General features: G+C 41.0%; 1 protein-coding gene across 1 annotated transcript in view; it reads right to left on the reverse strand.

Moving 5' to 3' along the window:
* FBXW8 (F-box and WD repeat domain containing 8) overlaps nt 1-13,881 on the reverse strand; it is a 140,430-nt gene extending 126,549 nt beyond the window's left edge. Inside the window, exon 1 of the mRNA XM_004379119.3 lies at nt 13,534-13,881. Coding sequence (XP_004379176.1) covers nt 13,534-13,851 — 318 coding nt within the window. The 5' untranslated portion in view covers nt 13,852-13,881. The remainder of the gene's footprint in view (nt 1-13,533) is intronic.
* Nucleotides 13,882-16,792: the final 2,911 nt, after the last annotated feature.

A 16,792-nucleotide genomic window follows, 5' to 3' on the forward strand; every position in this document is an offset into this window, starting at 1 on the left:
GAATAAACAAAGCATTACTCAAGAAGAAGAACAAAGTGGGAGGCCTTACACTACCTGATTTTAGGACCTATTATATTGCCATGGTAGTCAAGACAGCCTGGGACTGGTACAACAACAGATACATAGACCAATGGAACAGAGTTCAGAATCCAGATATAAGCTCACCCACCTATGAGCAGCTGATATTTGACAAAGGCCCAAAGTCCATTAATTGGGGAAAAGACAGTCTCTTTAACAAACGGTGCTGGCATAATAGGATATCTACATGCAAAAAACTGAAACAAGACCCATATCTCACACCATGTATAAAAACTAACTCAAAATGGATCAAAGACTTAAACATAACATCGAAAACGATAAACATCATGGAAGAAAAAATAGGGACAATGCTAGGAGCCCTAATACATGGCATAAACACAATACAAACCATAAGTAACAATACACAAGCACCAGAAGAGAGACTAGATAAATGGGAGCTCCTAAAAATCAAACACTTATACTCATCCAAAGACTTCACCAAAAGAGTGAAAAGACAACCTACAGACTGGGAAAAAAAATTTTGGCTATGACAAATCCGATGCATTTAATCTCTAAAATCTACAAGATATTGCAAAACCTCAACAACAAAAAGACAAATAACCCAATTAAAAACTGAGCAAAGGATATGAACAGGTACTTCACCAAAGAAGATATTCAGGCAACTAACAAGACACAAGAAGAAATGCTCACAATCATTAGCCATTAGAGAAATGCAGATCAAAACTACAATGAAACATCATCTCACCCCAACAAGGCTAACATTAATCCAAAAAACACAAAATAACAAATGCTGAAGAGGTTGTGGAGAGACTGGAACACTTATACACTGTTGGTTGGAATGTGAAATGGTACAACCACTTTGGAAATCGATTTGGCTCTTCCTTAAAAAACTAGAAATACGATCTAGCTATCCTGCTCCTTGGAATATATCCTAGAGAAACAAGAGCCGTCACACGGATATATGCACACCCATGTTCATCGTAGCACTGTTCCCAATAGCCAAAAGATGGAAGCAACCTAAGTGTCCATCAATGGACAAATGGATAAACAAACTATGGTATATTCACACAATGGAATACCACGCAACAATAAAGAACAATGATAAAGCTGTGAAACATCGTTTAACATGGTGGAAGCTAGAACTTATTATGCTGAGTGAATTTAGTCAGTCACAGAAGGACAAATACTGTATAAGACCACTATTATAAGAACTCAAGTAAAGGTTTAAACACAGAAGAAGACATTCTTTGATGGTTATGGGGGTGGGGAGGGAGGGCGAGGGTTATTCACTAACTAGATAGTAGATAAGAATCATCTTAGGGAAAGGGAAGGACAGCACACACTACAGGGGAAGTCATCACAACTGGACTAAACCAAAGCTAAGAAGTTTCCTCAATACAATCAAATACTTTGAGAGACAGAATGGCAGGGATGGGGGGTCTGGGGACCATGCTTTCAGGGGACATGTATGTCAACTGGCATAACAAAGCTTATTAAAATGTTCTGCAACCTATTTTGGTGAGTGGCGTGTGGGGTCTTAAAAGCTTGCAAGCAGCCATCTAAGATATATCAATGGGACTCAACCCACCTGGAGAAAAGGAGAGTGAAGAACACCAAAGACACAAGGAAAGTATTAGCCCAAGAGACAGAATGGGCCACATAAACCAGAGACTTCATCAGCCTGAGACCTGAAGAACTAGATGGTGCCCGGCTACCACCAATGAACGTCCTGACAGGGAACACAACAGAGGGTCCCTGATGGAGCAGTAGAACGATGGGATGCAGAACTCAAATTCTAGTAAGAAGACCAGACTTAACGGTCTAAGACTGGAGGCGCCCCGGAAAGCATGGCCCCTGGACTCTCTATCACCCCAGAACTAAAACAGTTTCCGAGGCCAACTCTTCAGACAGGGATTGGACTGGACTGTGGGACATAAAGTGATACTTGTGAAGAATATGCCTCTTAGTCAAGTAGATACAAGAGACCAAAGGGGCGGCTTCTGTCCAGAGGTGAGATGGGAAGGCAGAGAGAGTTAGGAGCTGGTTGAATGTTCATGGGGAATCAGGGGCAGAGGGGAGGAGTGTGCTGTCGCAGAATGGGGTGAGCGGTTGGGGTCTCATAACAATGTTAAAAAAAAAAAAATTCTGTATGGGAGACTAACTTGAAATGTAAACTTCATTTTATTACAACAATAAATAAATAAATAGAATCAACTTGACAGAAATGGATAATCTTTACGAAAGCAGACTGCCACAATCTTTCTCCCTTGGAGTGGCTGGTGGGTTCGAACTGCCGGCCTATCACTAAGCAGCCAAGTGGTTAACCATTGCACCACCAGGACTTCTTTACACTTATATATACAATTAGAAACAAAAAAATGGATAGAAGTCCACCAAAATGTTAACAGTGATAGTCTCTGAGCAATGAGATTATGACGTTTTTGTTTTCTTCTTTGTATTCATCTGCATTTCATAAGTATTTTCACAAACATGCAATATTTTCACAGACACAGAAAAGCAATACATTTTTAAAACAAGGTGTTTTGTGTTCATAATACTATCTGTATTCAGGGCCATGCCATATGCTGGGGGTAAGGAGAAGGGTGCTGTTTGCAAATGATCTCTACACTCAAAGAACTTAAAATCTTTTCCAGAGCTAAGTCACTTTCACTTGAAATAAACACCGAAGACGACAACAGGCAATACAGATAGGCCCCCAAGGTATGCCAAAAGTTCATTAGTAAGTCAGCTATTTAGAACTTGGAAATCATTTCTCCAAGGAAACAATGCTAGAAAGAGTGGTTAAGCTCCCAAACAATCCACAAAAAGCCGATTTGTCTCTTAACATTTAACCTAATCCTCATGCCTCACTATGAGAAGGAAAAGGTGTTCAACAAATATTTGTTGATGGCAAGCGGGGATGATATAACTGAACTTTAACACCACAGGATCTAAGCAGCCGCAGCACCCTGCACACACAGATGCATGATAGATGTGCGTGGCATCTGATTTATCACTAGTTTACTGGAATGGACTCTGCAACTTGGAGACTTTCTCATTCACCACCTACTGGTCTGGTTCCCCTGCGGACTGTGGCAAGGGATGGAGATAGAAAAGGTCAATCTAAAAGATCAGGGGAGCGAGTGCTGCAGGAGGATGAAGGAAGTCAGAACAGGATGGACCTCAGCTTTTAAAGCCCCGTTTGAGTCTAAACTGGGAGAGAAGTTAGGGCGAGCAAGGAGCTCTGCCTCAAGAAACAGCAGGTATGAGAGAGGTACATGTGGATATGGATTTGTTTGTGGAAAGGAGAAATCAGAGTTTCATATCAACGGCCCCAAGCACGTTCCCACCATCAGGACTGACTACATTATTTGCAGGGTCTAGTGTTCAAAACTGATTAAGAAATTTCAAGATAGCAACAGCAAAGCATTAAACCAAGCATGGGACGCTTCGAGCCTTCGAACTTGCCGTTCTCCTTCGCACTTGCTGTTCTCTGTCTACAATGCCTTCCCCAGAGATCTGCATGCTTGCTCCCTCGCCTCCTTTACATCTTCCAGGAAAAGGGACCTTCGCAGGAAAGCCTTCTTGGACAGCTTTCTTTAAAACTGTAGCCCCTCCCCTAACAGAGAGATACCCTGTCCCCTCTACTTGCTTATTTTGCTCCAGAGTATTTATTGTCTATTTACGTATTCATTGTCTACCTCCCTCGTCCCTAGAATGTAAGGGCACTTTTTTTTGTTGTTGTTGTTTTCTGTCTTGTTTGCTGTTGTATTCTCAGTGCCTATAAGAATGTCCAATACTTAGAAGCCATTTAATGAATATCTGTGGAAGGAATGAATGAACCCCAAGCTGATTCAAGCAGCAGTACCCTCCAATGAAGTGATGACCTAAGTTACAAAGATGTTCTAGCATTTCAAAATGTACCTAAGTAGAAACATGTTAACTCATGAATAACATGAATCAATAAATGGCACTGACAATAAGAACTTTTTAGTTGGGGGAAAGAGAGAAAGAAGAAAACTGTGGGCTGAAGGAGGGATCCGGGAACAGTTAACACAGGAGATGGAATTCAAGCTAAGACTTAAAAGGCGGCAAAGGACAAGCAAAGAGGAAGGGAAGTCGTACCAGGTGAGCCAACTAATGAGTTCTCATTTGGATGAGTTTGTCTTCTCATTTCATATTAACCAGACCAGGGGTGTTCACATTAGAGAGTTTCCTTATTTGCTTCTAACTTAAAAACAAAGAAAGTTAAGCCATTAAAATGATCTTCATGTTGGCACTACAGAAGCAGGCTCTGACATGTTAAATACCGATATTAGTAAGTGATAAATATTGGCCAGCAGTACTAAAGCTCTTACCAGACCTGAAAATCAAAATCTTGGACCTAGAGAAAATGCCTATTGCCTTTGAAATTCTCTAGGGTTATGTAATTTCTTTCACTAGATTAAATATATATCAAGAAGACTATCAAGTACATACCAACTTAAAAATTCTCAACTCACCACCTAAAAAGAAATGGTTTATAAGTGCTATTATTTAAGTTTTAAGAGAAGATGGAGCTCAAAAGGACTCATTTCTAAGTTTTCATTTCAACTGTACCTATCCACCAATGGTCCATTAAACAGGGCTGTTCACATGCTCATTAAGAGAAAAATTAAGTCTTAACTACTAACTTATTAGTTGTTCTTACTCCAGTGATGATACTGAAGAAGAAGAGACTGCACCAAAAATACAACAGGATGCACCAACATAACAGAGTGCACTAATAGGCTGAAGTAATTGAAGTGCTGGGAAGTGGTAAGTGACTATTATCTTCCCTTTCAAGTCAAATGAATATGCCTCAGTTAAGAGTTTCTGGGGAGTCTCAAATGCAAATAAACCTCCTTTTCAGGAGTCAACCGTGGTTCAAAGAGGGAGTCTTGGGAAGATCAAAGGTAAAGATCACAAACTGGTGACCCAAGTCAGTTCCAGTCTACAGGTAGGTTTTGTTTAACCTGCATAACATTAGCACCTAATGTTATTAATTATTTTTAATTATTACCAACAATTAGAAATTGGAAAAGTTTGTGTGGTAGATTTTCTATCATTAGGGAGATGCAAATCAAAAACCACAATGAGCTATTACCTCACCCCCATTAGAATGGTGATGATCAAAAAAATGGAAAACAACAGGTGTTGGCGAGGTTGTAGAGAAACTAAAACCCTCATCCATTTCTGGTGAGAATGAAAATGGTGCAGCCACTGTGAAAAACGGTTTGGTGGTTCCTCAAAAAGCTGAACACAGAACTACCACATGAACCAGACAAGGATGCCCTCTATCAACACTCTTACTCAATATTATACTGGAAGTCCTAGCCAAAGCAATAAGGCAAAAAAGGGAAATGAAAGGCATCCAAATTGGTAAGAAAGAAGTAAAACTATTCCTTCTTTGCAGAAGACATGATCCTATACATAGAAAATCCCAGAGATTCTACAGGAAAGCTACTGAAACTAATAGAAGGATTCAGCAAAGTGGCAGGGTACAAGATCAACATACAAAAATCATTCAGATTCCTCTATACTAACAAAGAGAACTCCAAAAAGGAAATCAGAAAAATAATACCATTTATAACAGCCCCCCAAAAGATAAAATACTTAGGAATATACCTAAACAGGGATATAAAAGACTTATACAAAAACTACAAAACACTATTGCAAGAAACCAAAAGAGACCTATGTAAATGGAAGAACATACCATGCTCATGGATAGGAAGACTTAACATTGTGAAAATGTCAATACTAACCAAAGTGATTTACAGATATAATGCAATCCCAATACAGATTCCATCAACATTCTTTAAACAGATGGTAAAAATAATCACCAACTTTGTATGGAAAGGAAAGAGACCCCAGACAAGCAAAGCACTACTGAAGAAGAACAAAGTTGGAGGCCTCACACTTCCGGATCTCAGAGCCTACTATACAGCCATGGTAGTCAAAACAGCCTAGTACTGGTACAACAACAGACATATAGACCAATGGAACAGAATTGAGAACGTAGAAGTAAATCCATCCACCTACGGACAGCTGATTTTCGACAAAGGGCCAAAATCCATTAAATCTGGAAGAGATACTCTTTTTAACAAATGGTTCTGGCACAACTGGATATTCATTTGCAGAAAAATGAAACTGGATCCATACCTCACACCATATACAAAAGCTAACACAAGACAGACCTAAATGTAACAAAAAGTAACACAAAGACCTAAATGTAAAATCTAAAACTATAAAGATCATGGAAGAAAAAATAAGGGCAGCTCTAAGGGCCCTAATTTATTACATGAACAGACTATCAAACATAACTAACAATGCACAGATAGCAGAAAATAAACTAGATGACTGGGACCTCCTAAAAATTAAACACATGTGCGCATCAAAAAACTTTTCCAAAAGCATAAAAAGAGAACCCACAGACTGGGAAAAAAAATTCTGACAACGACGTATCTGACAAGAGACTAATCTCTAAAATTTATAGAAAACTTCAACACCCCAATAACAAAAATACAAACAATCCAATTAAAGAGTGGGCCAAGGACATGAACAGACACTTCACCAAAGAAGACGTTCAGGTGCCCAACAAATACATGAAGAGATACTCACAATCATCAGCTATTACAATTCACTGCCGTCGAGTCAATTCTGACTCATAGTAACCCTACAAGACAGAGTAGAACTGCCCCATAGGGCTTCCAAGGCTGTAAATCTTTACAGAAGATTCAAACCACTGACCTTTCAGTTAGCAGCTGAATGCTTTAGCCACTGCACCACCAGAGTTCCGTCATTAGCCATTAGAGAGATGCAAATCAAAACAACCATGAGATATCACCTAGCCCCTGGCAAAATGGCAATGATAAAAAAAAAAACAGAAAATAATAAATGCTGGTGAGAGTGTGGGGAGATTGGCACTCTCATACACTGTTGGTGGGATTGTAAAATGATACAACCACTGTGGAAAATGGTATGGTGCTTCCTTAAAAAGTTAGAAATAGAGACACCTTATGATTCTGCAATCCCACTACTAGGTATATAGCCTAGAGAAATAAGAGCTGTGACACAAATAGATACATGCACTCCTATGTTCATCGCAGCATTATTCACAATAGCAAAAAGATGGAAACAACCTAAGTGCCCATCAACGGATGAATGGATAAGCAAATCATGGTACATACACACAATGGAATACTATGCAATGTTAAAGAATAATGATGAGTCAATCACAAAAGGACAAATATTGTAAGAGAATACTATTATAAAAAGTTAAGAAAAGGTTTACACACAGAAACATTCTTTGATGGTTACCAGGAATGGCAGGGGAAAAGGGGAACACTAGATAGTAGACACGTATTAACTTGGGTGAAGGGAAAGACAATACACAATAAGGGAGATGGAAGCACTACATGACCAAGGCAAAGGAAGACAGTGGGAGGAATGCAAGAGTAAAAGGAAACAACAGTAAATACTATTGCATCCATAATCCTGCAATAATAATAACAAACAATAATTTACGTGTGGATACACAGGTAGATATGTAAGCTGAACAGGTGTGGGATGGCATATGAGAGTATACCCACCAGCACATATAGGTTTGGCAGAGGATATTTCTATACACATATTTGTACGTGCTATAAATATATCCATGTATATAGTTATGAAAACTTCTTGCTGTTAGGTGCTGTCGAGTTGGTTCCGACTCATAGCAATCCTATGCACAACAGAACAAAACACTATCTGGTCCTGTGCAAATGTCATGATCATTGTTATATGTGAGCCCATTGTTACAGTCCCTTTGTCAATCCATCTTGTTGATGGTCTTCCTCTTTTTCGATGACCCTCTACCAAGCACGATGTCTTCTATAGCGACCGATTCCTCCTGATAACATACCCAAGGTATGTGAGACAAAGTCTCACCATCGTTGCTTCTAAGGAACATTCTGGCTGTACTTCTTCCAAGACAGATTCGTCTGTTCTTCTGGCAGTCCACAGTATACTCAATATTCTTTGACATCAAAGGCGTTAATTCTTCAGTCTTCCTTATTCATTGTCCAGCTTTAGTAGGCATATGAGGTGACAGAAAAAACCATGGCTTGGGTCAGGCCCACCTTAGTTCTTAAAGTGAATCTTCGCTTTTTAACACTTTAAAGAGGTCTTTTGCAACAGATTTGCCCAAAGCAGTGCGTCATCTGATTTCTTGCCTGCTGTTTCCATGGGTGCTGACTGTGGACCCAAGTAAAATGAAGTCCTTGACAACTTCAATCTTTTCTCCATTTAACATGATGTTGCTTATTGGTCCAGTTGTGAGGATTTTTGTTTTCTTGATATTGAGGTGTAATCCATACTGAAGGCTGTAGTCTTTGATCTTCATCAGTAAGTGCTTCAAGTCCTCTTCACTTTAGGCAACCAAGGATGTGTTATTTGCATAGTGCACATTGCTAATGAGTCTTCCTCCAATCCTGATGCCCCGTTCTTCTTCATATAGACCAGCTTCTTGGATTTTCTGCTCAGCATACAAATTGAATATGTATGGTGAAAGGATACAACCCTGAGGCACACCTTTCCTGAGTTTAAACCAAGCAGTACCCCCTTGTTCTGTTCGAACAAACTGCCTCTTGATCTATGTACAGGTTCTTCCTGAGCACAATTAAGTGTTCTGGAATTCCCATTCTTCGCAATGTTATCGATAATTTGTTAGGAGCCACACAGTCAATTGCCTTTGCAATAAAACACAGGTAAACACCTTTCTGGTATTCTTTGCTTTTAGCCAGGATCCATCTGACATCAGAAATGATATCCCCGGTTCCACGATCTCTTCTGAATCCAGCTTGAATTTCTGGCAGTTTCCTATAGACGTACTGTTGCAACTGCTTTTGAATGATCTTCAGCGAAATTTTACTTGCATGTGATACTGATATTGTTCGATAATTTCCACATTCTGTTGGATCACCTTTCTCTGCAGTGGGCATAAATATGGACCTCTTCCAGTCAGTTGGCCAGGGAGCCGTCTTCCAAATTTCTTGGTATAGACGAGTGAGCACCTCCAGCACTGCATCCATTTGTTGAAACATCTCTGTTGGTATTCCATCAATTCCAGAAGCCTTGTTTTTCACCAGTGCCTTCGGTGCAGCTTGGACTTCTTCCTTCAGTACCACTGGTTCTTGATCACATGCTACCTCCTGAAAGGGCTGAACATCAACCAATTATTTTCGGTACAGAAGCTCTGTGTATTCCTTCCATCTTCTTTTGATGTTTCTGGCATCACTTAATATTTTGCCTGTAGAATCCTTCAATATTGCAACTTGAGGCTTGAATTTTTTCTTCAGTTTTTTAGCTTGAGAAACACTAAGTATGTTCTTCTCTTTTCGTTTTCTAACTCCAGGTCTTTGCACATGTCATTATAATACTACACTTTGTCTTCTCGAGCCACCCTTTGAAATCTTCTGTTTAGTTCTTTTACTTCATCATTTCTTTCGTTAGCTTTAGCTACCCAACACTCAAGAGCAAGTTACAGAGTTTCCTTGATGCTGACATTCATTTAGGTCTTTTCTTTCTTTCCTGTCTTTTTCATGACCTCTTGCTTTCTTCTTGTACGATGTCTCTGATGCCATTCCACAACTCATCTGGTCTTCGGTCATTAGTGTTCAATGCATCAAATCTATTCTTGAGATGGTCTCTAAATTCAGGTGGGATATACTCGAGGTCATACTTTGGCTCTGTTGGGCTTGTTCTAATTTTCTTCAGCTTCAACTTGAACCCGCATATGAGCAACTGATGGTCTGCTCTGCTGTCAGCCCCCGGCCTTGTTCTGACGGATGATATTGAGCTTTTCCATCCTTTCTTTCCACAGATGTAGTTGACTTGATTCCTGTGTACTCCATTCAGTGAGTTCCATGCATATAATCTCTGTTTATGTTATTGAAAAAATGTATTTGCAATGAAGAAGTCGTTGGTCTTGCAAAATTCTATCATGCGATCTCCCGCATTGTTTCTGTCACAAGGCTACATTTTCCAAATACCTATCCTCCTTCGTTTCCAACTTTTGCATTCCAATCATCAGTAATTATCAATGCATCCTGATTGCATGCTTGATCAATTTCAGACTGCAGAAGTTGGTAAAAATTTTCAATTTCTTCATCTTTGGCCTTAGTGGTTGGTGCATAAATTTGAATAATAGTTGTATTAACTGGTCTTCCTTGTAGGTGCACGGGTGTTATCACTGACGGCGTTGTACTTCAGCATAGATCTTGAAATGTCCTTTTTGAGGATGAATGTAACGCCATTCCTCTTCAAGTTGTCATTCTCGGCATAGTAGACCACGTGATCGTCCAAGTCAAAATGGCCAATACCAGTCCATTTCAGCTCACTAATGCCTAGGATATCAATGTTTACACATTCCATTTCATTTCTGACCACTTCTAATTTTCCTGGATTCATACTTCGTATATGCCATGTTCCAATTATTAATGGATGTTTGCAGCTGTTTCTTATCATTTTGAGTCAAGCCACATCAGCAAATGAAGGTACCGAAAGCTTGACTCCATCCACATCATTAAGGTCGACTCTACTTTGAGGATGTAGCTTTTCCCCAGACATATTTTGAGTGCCTTCCAACCTGAGGGGCTCATCTTCTGAGCGCCTTCCAACCTAAGGGGCTTATCTTCTGAGTGCCTTCCAACCTGAGGGGCTCATCTTCTGTCACTATATCAGACAATGTTCCGCTGCTATTCATAAGGTTTTCACTGGCTAATTTTTTTCAGAAGTAGACTGCCAGGTCCTTCTTCCTAGTCTGTCTTAGACTGGAAGCTCCGCTGAAACCTGTCCACCATGGGTGACTCTGCTGGTATTTGAATATCGGAGGCATAGCTTACAGCATCACAGCAACACGCAAGCCCCCACAGTATGACAAACTGACAGACACCTGGAAGGAAAACTTCTTAGCCATAACCAAACACCTTGAGGTACTACGTCACTGGGCTTGAGGGCTTAGACCATAGACTTGGGGGACATCTAGGTCAACTGACATAACACAGTCCATAAAGAAAATGTTCTACATTCTACCTTGGTGAGTAATGTCTGGGGTCTTAAAAGCTTGCCAGCGACCATCTAAGATACAACTACTGGTCTCTTCCTGTACAGAGCAAAGAAAGGTGAATAAAATCAAAGACTCAAGGAAACAATTAGTCCAAGGGACTAATGGACCACATGAACCACAGCCTCCACTAGCCTGAGATCAGAAGAGCTGGGTGGTGCCCAGCTACCACTACCAGCTGCTCTGATTGGGATCATAATAGAAGGTCCTGGACAGAGTGGAAGAAAAATGTAGAACAAAATTCAAATTCATAAAAAAGACCCGACATACTGGTCTGATAAAGACTAGTGTAACCCCCGAGACTATGGCCCTTAGACACCCTTCAAACCTGGAACAGAACACACTCCAGGAGATCACCTTTCAGCCAAACAATAGACAGGCCTACCAAGTAAACAATAACACCCATGAGGAACATGTGCTCCTCAGAACCATCAACCATACAAGACCAAAAGGACAGCATTTGCCCAAAAACGAAGTTCAGAAGGCAGGAAGGGGCAGGGAAGACGGGCAAATGGAAACAGTGAACTCAGGAAAGAAGGAGGTAGAGTGCTGTCACACTGATGGGATTGCAACTAATGTCATGAAACAAAATGTGTAGAAACTGTTGAATGCGAAACGAACTTGCTCTGTAAACCTTCACCCAAACCACAATAAAATGTTCAAAAACAAAACAACTACCACATGACCCAGCAATCTCAATCCTAAGTATATAGCCAGAAGACATGAAGTGTGGAACACAAACAGAAACCTGTACATCAACATTCTCTGCAGCATTTTTCACAATAGCTAAATTGTGAAACAACCGAAACATCCATCAGCAGCAGATAAATGGAAAAACAAAATGCGGCATATATATATATATATATATATATATATATAATGGAATATCACACAGCTGTAAAGAGAAATAAATTTCTGATGCATGCCACAACGTGGATGAAACCGTGAAAACATGATGCCTAGTGTAATAAGTCAGTCGCAAAAGTACAAATATCGTATGATCTCACTTACGTGAGATAAGCAAATATACAGACACCAGAGATTATTAGTGGTTACAAGGATGGGAGGCAGGGGAAAAGGGGGAGTTTTTGTTTGGGGAGAACTGGGTTTGTGTTAATGTTGGTAGAATATTTTGGAAAAGGATAGCGAGAATGGTGACACAACATGAAAAATGTAATCAACATCACTGAATTGTAAATTGAAAGTTGTTGTGCTGACAAATGTTTTGGTGGGTATATTTTCACCAAAATTTAAAAAAAAAATTATTACTACTTTATATCGAGGAGATCTGGTAGCACAGTGGTTAAAAGCACTTGGCTGCTAATCAAAAAGTCACCCGTTCAAACCTACCAGCTGCTCTGGAGGAGAAATATGTAGCAGTCTGCTTCCGTGAAGATTTACAGCCTTGAAAAACCTATGAGGCCGTTCTACTTTGTCCTATAGGGTGTCTATGAGTCAGAATCAACTCAACGTTCAGTGGATTTGGCTTGGTTCAGGCAAGCTATAGAGGCCTGATTTAAGTTAAACCTGCTGTCTCTTCCTGACTTCTAACCTGAAATCCATGCATGTGTTTCATGGGATCTTGATCCTCCCAACACGTGCATGTCATTTTTTTTATGGAATAGGGTCCCTAGCTTCCTCCAGATTCTCCAAGGGCTCAATGTCCCACTAAAAAAAAAGAACCCTCATCCTAATGACAGCGTCCAAGGGATTCTCCTTATTTTTTTTTAATGGATATAGTCAGGAAAAGTTAAATAGTACAAACACTATACAAAGAAAAGTTAACATTCCTTCCCATCCTTGTTCTTGGTCTCCTTCCCAATGGCAAAAGTTGTTAATAGTTTGGGTATCCTTCAAGCTTAGGGTTTCTCAACTTCAGACCAACTAACATTTGGGGCCGGATAATTTTTTGTCCTGGGGAGCTGTCCTGTGCATTGTAGGATATTCAGCAGCATCTCCTCCCCTGCTCCCCCGGAACAGCTGTAACAACCAAAACTGTCTCCAAATCAAAAACCCATTGCAGTCGAGTCGATTCCGACTCATTGTGACCCTGTAAGACAGAGGAGAACCGCCCCATAGGGCTTCCAAGAAGTGGCTAGTGGATTCGAACCACCAACCTTTTGGACAACAGCCGAGCTCTTAACCACTGCACTACCAGGGCTCCAGACACTGCCAAATCTGGTGGACAAAATCACCCCCGGTAAAGAATCACTGTTTCCAGTATACCTTATGCGTGCATAAACGTGCACGTACTCCTACTCATTTTGTTCCATAATTGACAACACACACAGAGTTACTTTCCAACTCATTGAGGGATTTGTCCCAGGAATGGGGGCCAGCCCAGGCTTCGGCAGGAGGCGACGGTCACTCACCAGGTCGCGGATGAGCTGGTCCACCAGCTGGTCTCCTCCCCCGGTGTCCTCGCGGGCCTGAGGGGAGCGAGAACGACTCGCCGCGTCCTGCCTCTCAGCCCGGGTGGCCCGCGCTGCCGGGGGTCGCCCCGCGCCCTCCAGAAGGCCCTGGGCCAGTGCCAGGTACCCCGAGGCCTGCTCGCCGCGCCCGGGGACTAACTCGGGCCGGCGCGGCCGCCGCTCGGCATTCTCGGGCCGCCGCCGCTTCTTCAGCGCCTGGGCCTGTGCCAGCTCCTCCTGCCAGCGCCGGCGGAACTCCTCCAGGCCGTGGTTATCCATCGCACGCGCTCGCAGCTCTCCGCGTCTTCCTCTGTCCTGCCAGGTGCCACGGGACAGTCCCTCCCCAGGAAGCGTCCGCTGCGACCGGAAACCGCCGCCACCGAGACTCTGAAGTTCCGGGTGGGCGGCCCCGCCTCCACCATGCCCCCGCCGCGCCCCTAGTGCGGGGGGCGCCGGGCCCACGTGATCGCTGGGCTTGCAGCACCCAGGCCTAGAGCTGCACTGGGACCCCAGCATCTTGCCTCCCAGCTTTTCTGTTCTCCAGTCTGTGAAAGAGGCATTTGCCAAACGTTGACTTTGCACCAAGCCCCATTACTTCATTCAGCAAACATACATTGAGCAACTACCATGTACCAGGCAATGGGGATTTGGCACTTAAATCTGAAAAATATCCTCTAGGAGTTTGCATTCAACTGTGGGGAGACATTAAACAACTAAGCAAATGAATATGAACTTTTGAATCAGTCGTAGGTATTATGCCAAAAATAAAACAAAGTAATCTATGCAGAAAAGTATTTCAAATTCTCATGGACTCCAGACTGTCTGGAGCCATGGAGGCTGGATGAACCCTTAAAACTATACCCCTGAAATAATCTTTAAACTTTAAACCAAAAATATCCCCTGAAGTCTTCTTAACACCAAACAGTATTTTAGTTTAGTTAGTAAAGGATGTCTGCCTTGAGCATTATGCTCTTTTAAGGGATCAAACTGACAACAGCAACTCTAAGGGGCAGGTGCGGATTACCGAATAGGTAAGGTAAGCACGATGTGATGAAAACCATGTGAAATCGTTCACTACACATGATCTGGTGAGCAAGGTAAGCACTCTCCTTACCTTGCCTACTGGATAATCTGCTAAGGATGTAGTGAGCTTCTATTAAGCGAAGAGGAACAACTCAGAAAAGGAGGATGAGAATAATTGCACAACTCGAAGAATGTTACTAAACTGTACATGTGGAACCTGCTGAACTGGTATATGTTTTTCTGTGTATATTGTTCAACAACAACAACAAATAAAACAAGAACTTATAGCCTGGGAAACATTTTTGGCTATGACAAACCTGACAAGGGTCTAATCTATAAAATATTTCAACACCTCAACAACAAAAACACAAATAATCCAATTAAAAAATGGGAAAGGATATGGACCCTTCACCAAAAAAAAATTCAGGGGCTAACAAATGCGTGAGGAAATGCTCACAATTACTAGCCGTTAAAACCAAAAAAAACCAAACCCATTGCAATAGACTTGATTCTGACTCATAGCGACTGTATATGACAGAGTAGAACTGACCCATAGGGTTTCCAAGGAGTGGCTGGTGGATTCGAACTGCTTACCTTTTGGTTAGCAGCCAAGCTCTTAACAACTGTACCAGCAGGACACCATCCACTAGCCATTAGAGAAATGCAAATCAAAATTACAATGAGATACCATCTCCCCAACATGACTGGCAGTAATCACAAAAAGCAGAAAATAACAAATGTTGGAGAAGTTGCAGAAAGACTGGGACTCTTACGCATTGCTGGTGGGAATGTAAAATGGTACAACCACTATGGAAACCGATCTAGTGGCCTCCTTAAAAAGCTAGAAATAGAAATTCCATACAATCCAGCAATCCCACTCCTAGAAATATATCCTAGAGAAATAAGAGCCATCACCCGAATAGACATATGCACACCCATGTTCACTGCACCATTATTAACAATAGCAAAAATGATGTAAACAACCTAACTGCCCATCAACAGATGAATGGATAAACAAATTATGGTACATATACACAAAGGAATACTACACAACAATAAAGAACAATGAAGAAGCCTCAAAACAGCTCACAAATGGATGAATCTGGAAGGCATTGTGCTGAGTCAATCACAAAAGGACAAATATTATATGAGACCACTATTATAAAAACTCAGGAAAAGGTTTATACACAGAAAAAAGCAATCTTTTGGGGGGGGGGTCTCTATACATTTATATTTTCTTGTCTTTTTATGTAAGTGAGGTCATACAATGTTTGTCCTTTTGTGATTGACTTACTTCACTCAGCATAATGTCTTCAAGTTCCATCCATATTGTAGGATATATCAAGACTTCATTTCTCCTACTGGCTGAACACTACTCAATTGTAGGTATATACTACATTTTGTTTATTCATTCATCTGTTGATGGGCATTTAGGTTGTTTCCACCTTTTCGCTATTGTGAAGAGCAACCGCTGAAGTTACTTTTGTACAACAAAACACTTTGTGGGATTTGGTTCTTGGTTTGGAGGTTTAGGGTCATGGTTTCATGGGGCATCCCGGTTAATTGGTCTAATAACATGTTTAGTGCTTCTGTTCTACCTCCTAGTTCATTGCATAGTGCCTAGGGTCTTAAAAGCTTGCAAGTGGCATAATAGTAGGCGACTTCAACACACCACTCTCAGTAAAGGACAGAATGTCTAGAAAGAAACTCAACAAAGATACAGAAGATCTAAAGGCCACAGTCAGCCAACTTGAACTCATAGACATATATAGGATGCTCCACCCAATAGCTGCAAAGTACACATTCTTATCCAACACACATGGAACGTTCTCCAGAAAAGACCACAAAGCAATCCAAAACACTGAGATAATACAAAGTATCTTCTCTGATCACAATGCCATCAAAGTATAAATTAACAACAGGAAGAATAAGGAAAAAAAATTAATTACATAGAAACTAAATAACACCCTGCTTAAAGAACCACTGGCGAATAGAAGAAATCAAAGATGGAATCAAAAACTTCCTATAATCAAATGAGAATGAAAACATATCGTACCAAAACCTTTGGGACACAGCAAAGGCACTGATCAGAGGTCAATTTACAGCAATAGATGCACATGTCAAAAAATAAGGGACAGAATCAAACATTACCTACACAACTAGAACAAATAGAAAGGGAACAGCAAAAAAAAAAAAA

Source organism: Trichechus manatus, unplaced genomic scaffold (assembly GCF_000243295.1).
Source record: "Trichechus manatus latirostris isolate Lorelei unplaced genomic scaffold, TriManLat1.0 scaffold00061, whole genome shotgun sequence".
Taxonomy (NCBI): Eukaryota; Metazoa; Chordata; class Mammalia; order Sirenia; family Trichechidae; genus Trichechus; species Trichechus manatus.